This window comes from Eschrichtius robustus, chromosome 14, assembly GCF_028021215.1.
Source record: "Eschrichtius robustus isolate mEscRob2 chromosome 14, mEscRob2.pri, whole genome shotgun sequence".
Classification (NCBI taxonomy): domain Eukaryota; kingdom Metazoa; phylum Chordata; class Mammalia; order Artiodactyla; family Eschrichtiidae; genus Eschrichtius; species Eschrichtius robustus.
In genome coordinates, this window is record NC_090837.1 from 50,703,260 (window position 1) to 50,710,987 (window position 7,728).

Here is a 7,728-nt window from a genome sequence, read left to right on the forward strand (position 1 = left end):
CTTCTCCTTCTAATGATTATTATAAGAATAAGGAACTCCAAAGCGTCACTCACAGCTGTGAGTGGCTTGATATGCAATTAGATTTAATTAAGTAGGTGGCGCCCCAGTGCTTTAGTCGCATGTTTGGCCTAGGTTTCGCCTGGCCTCCTCCTCACCTGTGCGTTTAAGTTCTTCAGTCTTGCGTGGGGCATAAGAGAAAGATCATTTTGGTGTGTGAGAGCCTCCCCAGCACTGTGGGCTGGGAGCCCCCAGTGGTGATGTGCAACAGCTGCCTCAGAGTTACAGGTGCATCCTGCCAGACTTTCAGAGCACATTAATTTGAACCCCAAGCATTAGCAATCCATTGGTAACCCAGGACGTTTGTTCTTTATAGCCGCGGTACCCAATAAGAGTGCTCTGGGGTCTGCAGTTTCTGCAGATGAGATGCATGACCTCACAGCGGTGTGCCGTGAATGAGGGAGCTGCCCTTGGCCAGCTGGAGACAAGGGCACCGCACCCACCCCCTGGCTCATCAAGTATGGAAAGGAGGCCCGAGGGGGAGCCTTATCTAGTGGGTTTCTTGTCCCGCAGCTGGTTTGACAGGCCCACGGTTACTTGAATCCAAATCTTCCGACTTTCAGTCCTGAATTAAATCCATTATCCCACAGTTAACTCGCAGTCCATGATGTGAGCAAATAAGATTTTCTCTAAAATGTCAAACAGATGCTCATTTCTGAGATCTTCCCATCAGCAGCCTGACACTCACAAAAACAATTATGTAAGAAAAGTGCACTCCAGACCAGCTGAAGTCTGGGCAGTATGATATGGAAGGCACCCCACTGGCATTAGAAAGTTAGGATGATGAATACAACAACATCTCTACCCCTTAAGGGACTCGGAGGCTCAGAGCCTGGCTGAAGAGGCAGCCGTGGAGCCAGCCAGTGGGGACACACGAGCACACGCCCATACACACACAGGGCTGCAGCGTGCGACCTGATGGAAGCATGAATCAAGGATGTAAGGCTCAGAGGAGTGATCCGTTCTGGGGTGAAGGCAGTGAGAAGGGCGTGGGGAGGAGCGTGCGGCAGAGCAGACACCCCGGAGTTCCTGGCCCACCGTTCCTAGTCAGTTCCCATGAGCGTGAGTTTCCTTCTTTGCCCCTGGACTAGAGGCAGGCCGGTGGCTTTTCCTCGCTTGTTCTGTCCCAGCAAGAGGTGCTCTCCTGCTCCCGGGAGGGCACCTCTGTCCCTGAGGCACTAACTGCGCCAAGAGGACCACCCTCACGTGTGCCGAGCGGTGGGCAAAGAGGCTTGTGGAGGACGCTGCGGGGCCGGCCCAGGGACGAGCTGGCAGAGCCTAGAGCAAAGGGGGGCTTGGGGCTCTGAGGTCAAAGGACATCGTGGTGAAGGAATTAAGGAGCGAGGTGTCCCGAAGGACAGCAGGATGTGGGCAGAGAGACTAGGATTTGGGCCTTCACATTTCAGAGGTGGAGCGGTTTGAGGTATGATGACGGGGTGTGGTCATGGGGCGAGCTGATATTTATTAAATTAAATAATGTGCTTCTTGACACCAAGCCAGTAAGGGACGGTGCTAGATTTGAGCCCAAGTCTTCAATACGATGTCATTTTCTACTCTTGTCATAGAAAAGACTATTTTTTTTTAAATTATTTTTACTTCTAGAACATATTCCAATGAGTTACCAAGAAAAAAGAATCACAGCTCACACTTATATTATGTGCCAAACACTGTTCTAGGCACTTCACCTATTCTAACTCAGAGTTCTCTGTTGAATTCAGTGGCTCCATTGAGTCATTGATCTATGACACTCATTGAAAACTCTGTTAAATGGGCACTTTTGTCCTATCCCCCACTTGTACAGATGAGAAAACCGAGGCACAGAACAGTTAAGTCACCCAGCTTGTAAATAATGGATCTGGGAGATGAACTCCAGGTCCATGCTTATAACCTTGACATTATGCTGCCTCTCAGAAGATAAGTGGCACGTGACCTTGGCTGATAGTCTGGGTCATCTGTTCTTGCACGCTCTCTGATGTCTTCCTCCTGACACACATGCATTGAGTTGTACAGTAAGCAAGGTCTGACACAGATAGGGCATGAGGCCCTATCCTGACTTCAGTAACCTCAGGATCCAATGGATGAGGCCACAAGGTTCAAGACAAACAAGATTACAAGTCAAAAGTTTTAAGGCCAAGGAAGAAGCAAAATGCTGCAGGAGGAGGGAGAGAATCCTGGCTCAGGGATCTGGAGAAATGATCCTGCTGTATTTGAGTTGGATCTTGACGGGTGTGTCCTTGGCTAAAGGGAATACGGACCAGACAGGAAGGGGGTGTGCAAAGTGCAAGCAAACACAAGCACGTCTGTACATCCCAGCGTACGCTCCCGACTGCATCGCAAAAGCATTGTGCATTCTGGAGGGAGCAGTCGGCCCTATTGATTAGCTACACTCCCTCTGCTTGGGCAGTAAAGAGCTAATTATTCTTTGTAAGATTAAAAAAAAAAAAAAAGAATTGGCAGATATAGCTGACCAGGGTTGATGTTCCCTGGAGTTAGTGTTGGTGATGTGCTTCCCTGGGTTATACGCAAGTGAGTAAATAGGTCATTTGAAGCCAAGCAGAGGAACACCTCAACCATCAGAAAGTAAGCAAAAAAAGTCCTCACGTACCCAGAATAGATGTCCCGAAGTCCCCGAGCACAAGCTCCTGAGCTCCCCTGTTGGAGATGCCGTCTGGCTGGGGGCAACCCAGAACCATAGTTATTGTTCTTTCCTGACCTAACCGCTCTCACGAGCTGCTTCTCTGCATCAGATGAGTGACAGATTATAACAAGGAGTCTGCTTCAAGCAGACATGCTACCAGGTGAGGAGGAGGACAGCAGGGCAGGAAACAGGAAGCCATCGGACACACTGCAGGGGCCTGGGGCCCTGTGCTGTGTCACAGCAGGCTCACTCGTGGTTGTCATGACGCTCTTGAGTCCTTACATCTGGTTTACTGTCGTACAGAGGGTGGGAAAGTATGTCGTATGTTCTGTGATGACGTCCTTCCAAAATGGTCGGAAGGAAAATGTGGTGCCTAAAGCCTGCTGGCCGCGCTCCAGAATGGGCCGCTCCTTGATGGGGCGGGAAGGTGAAGGCACCCCTGTGTGTGCCTTGGCTCCTGGGAGCGGGGAGGCACTTGCGTGGCAAAAGCCGTGGCGATGCCGTGCTGTGCAGCGATGGTGGGGCTGGGGACGCCGCAGGGCTGCCGGCAGTGAACCGCTTCAGCTGAAACCTCTCCCCCTGCCCCACAGGAGGGCCACCCGGAGGAGCCGGAAGCAGAGGAACAAGTCCACGAACAGCAGCCCCAGCAGCAGGAAGAGTACTGAACCATCTCAGCAGCTCTCCACACTTCCGTTTTGGTGGGAACTTTTCTTCTGGAGAATTGGAACACATGTGGCCTCAAGCTCATCAGAAACCAGTTGTTCCCAGCCTGCTGTTCCATCACTGCGCCGGCACCCATGCGAGCCACCGCGCTCGGTTCCCATTTCCTTCGCCAAGACACACTAGCTGCGGCCGTGGGCAGCCTCCCCAAGACATCACGGGGTCACATACCTTCAACTTCACCACTTGGCTGCTTGAGATTGGTTCTGCTCTTTGCATTTCTTTCCAGAACAACTGTCCCCACCCCCACCCCACCCCCTTTTTATCCTGGTGTGAAACAATGGTAATTTGATATATGGTATTTATATTGGCATTTCTCAACCCAGTGTCACTAGATGTCACACACATTTGTGGTGCTTTGATGTTTGCAAGTCTAACCTCTGAACATAAATTTGGTCAAATAATAAATTGGAACAAAGGGAAAGAGATACTTGATATGAAAGCCATATGACAGTGACTTATTTCACGGGGAAAAACACCGAGTCAGTTTCTCCCTCTACTCACAAACGAAAGGGAAAAAAAAAAAAAGGAATCAAAACTAGGACTTCAGGGCCCAGCAGTGTTCAGACATCAGCATGTTAGACAACCACACAGTATGTTGTTAGTTTTGAAAGACATTCACTCAAGGAAAACACCATCTCGACTTGGCCCTCTAACTGCTTGCCCTTTCCCTCGCCTCCCCCGACCCAGATTCTCATGCTGTTTTCTTTCTCAGGGTCCTCTTTGGTGGGGAGCCACTCTCCCCAAAAGCTGTCATCAGTTGTCTGCAGTCAGAGGGGGTCTGCATGGGTACAGGTCCTCCTGCCTCCTCGTGTGGGTTTCAGCCCAAATCCTCTCATCCACACTAGGGGATTCCTACTAAAGAATGACTTCAGGGTGTGCAGCCCCGGGCGGCAGGGTCCTGCATCATGCTGCACACTTGCTGGAAGGCTGGGAGTGAAGACTTTATGAATAGGAGCGTAAGCCCAAGGGAGAATCCTGGTTCTGAAGTCTGGTGTTGACACTGGAATGACGGCACAGGAAAATCTGACTCCCAATGCCTTCTGGAATAAAGAATTCCCCCTCTTCAATACTATGGCCCTCCTTGTCATTGACCTTCGCTAAATTGTGGCAATTCGTAAACAGAGGAAACATTAATGAATTAAAAGCATTCCTTATTTTTTTTAACTAATATTTGCACATTTTCTTAGTATCTTTCCAAATCTTTGCCTCTTCCCCACCCCACCCTTTGACAGATGGTTTCCCTTCCTGGATCATTCATTTCACTCGGTTTCTAACTTTAGATTTTCTTTCACTTGTTATTTGACTTAGCAGGTGCAACAAAAACAGCAAACAAGTGTGCCCACCCCACTTTCCTCTTAATTGAAAAGCTTAAAATAAATTTCTGAATTATGTATCATAAAGCTTTGACATTTCTTTATTAACTGATGAAATACTAATTCTAAATTCTAGCATTGAAGCTTTCCACCAAAAGAAGTCTTCTCAAAATAAATCTTTTGTGGCAGAGTGGTATTTATTGAGTAACATGTGAAAAAGATTGCTTGTATTTTTGAGGTTATTACAGGACACTGTGCAGAACTGGACAGATGTTTCATGGGGTTTGGTTTCCCTTTCTTCTCTCTCCTGCTTGCTCTGCGCTACAGCGGCAGCTCGTTTCTCTCAGGCTGGAATACGGCCTGGCTCTCGGCGGTGACATCCTCCCACACCTGGTCGCAGGGAGTGGTCGTGCTATACGCAGCATCGTGCTTAACAGTGTGTCGTCCCCACCCCCCCCCAAGGCTGTTGCACTCACTGAGTTTCCTTCTTTCTAAATAGCTCTTGTAAAGAGGCACAATAAATAATTCTATGCAGGTGATCCTTCAGTGGTTCCTGGGCAGTTCTTTGCTTGCCTTGGACATGTCAGTAATACCCAGTGCCAGGTGGGTCAGGAACCACACTCCCATCATGTGGATGCACATGATTACTGGGTAACGTGCATAAGCCTCACCAGTGACACTCAGCCACTCTGTTCCTCCCCAAATCCCCAACTTTCTCAGCTATAAACATACTGGCCAGATAGCTGGCAGAGACAACTTTCGCCAGTCATCCTACTTCCTTCTCCTTCCCGGAGTCTTGGGGCAGACTATTCATTTATTTAGAGAAGAGCTATATACTTCTCTTTCTGTCAACATCTGAAACGTCTTCCATTGCCCTGCATCGCATGGGACATCACTGATGCTTTGGGGAATCTTGGACAGCTAAGCATCCCAGTCCTCTTCGGCTGCACCCCAGCTTCTGTGCAGACCACCTCTCATTTCCCAGGACTGCTCCTTTCTCCCTGATGGCTTTACCCCATCATTCTCTCATCTCGGCAGCCAGCGCGTGCTTTCCTCCCTCTATGGACCCCGTCACGCGTCGTCATGCTGGGCCGAGAAGCAGCCCCTGGTGTGTGCCCTGCTTCTCCCTCTCAGAAGCCAGACTTCGGTCTTGGAGTCCCCTTCACACCCGCCGCAGCTGGTTATAGTACTTCCACTGCTCATATCAGGTAGGAAGTGATTGAAGCAGGGGGTAAAGAGAAAAGAGCAGAAAAGCAGAAAAAGAAAAGACAAAGACACACCCTGTTGACCCGAGAGAAGTAAACTCCAGAAGGGAACCAAGAACTCCTCCCTTCCCTGGTGAGTATTTCCATTATTCCGTTAAGGTTTAATATGCATTCAAATTACTTTTACTAAATAGTACACCATAAAGCTTTTGTTATATATTAAATGTAAACTGAAAGGAATGTAAACATATGTATTGTTAATTATAAATATAGATAAGTAATGACATAATAGATGAAAAAGTCTTATTCAGATGTATCACATTCATTTTACATTACCCACCTACTGTCGCATGGTAGAATAGTTTTTTGTCTCTGAATATGTGAATAACTTGACTTGCATTTATCTTTTTACATATTTAATAAAAAAAAAAGGTATATGTTAAAATTGGCCTGGATCTATAGAGTCTTAAATTTTTATGCTAAAGGTTTCCTTTTGAGTGAGCATGGTTATACGAATAGGCTATTTATGTAAAGTCACACATAGAGCCCACATTTTATTATGATTTACATGGTGGGGGGCCTTGTTTTTATTGACAGCAAATGTTTTAACAGGAATTACAGGTTAGTATTAGATATCCAATGTAGCAGCTGTATTACCTTTTTAAAACTCTACCAAAAAAATTTTCTTACCGAAAAGAAGGATACACCATTCATTCCCTTAGGAAACATTCCACTTGCAAGCAAACAAAGGCCTCGCTCCTGCAGGTTCACCTCCTCCATCTGGACAACACAAAGGCTGGGCAAAAGCAGGCAGATGTTTTGAAGTAAAGCTTTGTGGCAAAACGACCTGTGATTGGCAAAAGCTCTTTGATTAAGTGTATTCTCCTCTGTCCCCGCCCACCAGTTTGCTGACTTTAACTAACAGTGATGATTTATAGACATAAATGGAACACCAACCTTACAGGAATAACTGAAAAAATGTATTTGAACTGGCCCACTGCCCTCCTGGAGACCCTGTAGAACAGGTGATGACAGTCCGTTGGAAGACTTTGCCCAGGAGCCTCCAGGTTACTGAGGTTCAGCTGACACCCTTTTACCCTGAAGGATGCCAGCCTTACTGAACCTGCTTTCAAGCACCACCTAGAGCCCAGTTTTGTTTCTATACTGTCCTTTGGCAACTGTTTTCCATTCATTTGCCTTTAGGCCCTTTTCTTTTAAAAGCAGAGAAGCAGGAAAATAACAAAGCTACCATCACTGCTCTCCACCTACGCATTACTCCACAGGGTACTTCTGTGATGGAAGTCTGAGCCGTTACCTGGGTTGGGAAAGCTCATGCTCAAAGCACACATGTGTTTCCATTTAATTCACCAACCCTAGGGTTTTAAACACTAGATCTTAGACGTTTGTACACAAATAGTCAAGAATACATGTGATTCATTTTACTTAAAAGGCACACTGGTGGACTCTAAACACATCACAAACAGTTCAAAAGTGGTGAGATAACATGTTTGCGCCATTTTATTAAATCTGAGATCATCGATAAAAATTTGAGGTGTTCCTACTGGTATTATGGGTAGGCCCATGAGTCCAGAGGGAGGGGAAAAAAGTTAATATACTTCCACTAAGTTCGAGTTACAAGATGCCAGTTCTCTAAAATTAAACACAAACTTCATTTCTCTGACCTTTCTTATGCTTCCTCTTAATGGCTAGAACACAGCCACCGTGACCGTTTAGGCTGCTATTATGAGTAAATATTCACTGACCCAACTTCTCAGCACTAACACAGAGTCGC

The 7,728-nt window shown here is 47.0% G+C and overlaps 1 protein-coding gene across 2 annotated transcripts in view; it reads left to right on the plus strand.

Annotated features, from left to right (window-relative positions):
* MAPRE2 (microtubule associated protein RP/EB family member 2) overlaps positions 1 to 4,818 on the plus strand; it is a 163,807-nt gene extending 158,989 nt beyond the window's left edge. For both annotated transcript variants that reach the window (XM_068562548.1, XM_068562547.1), the window contains one exon: positions 3,286 to 4,818. In XM_068562548.1, coding sequence (XP_068418649.1) covers positions 3,286 to 3,360 — 75 coding nt within the window. In that variant the 3' untranslated portion in view covers positions 3,361 to 4,818. The remainder of the gene's footprint in view (positions 1 to 3,285) is intronic.
* Positions 4,819 to 7,728: the final 2,910 nt, after the last annotated feature.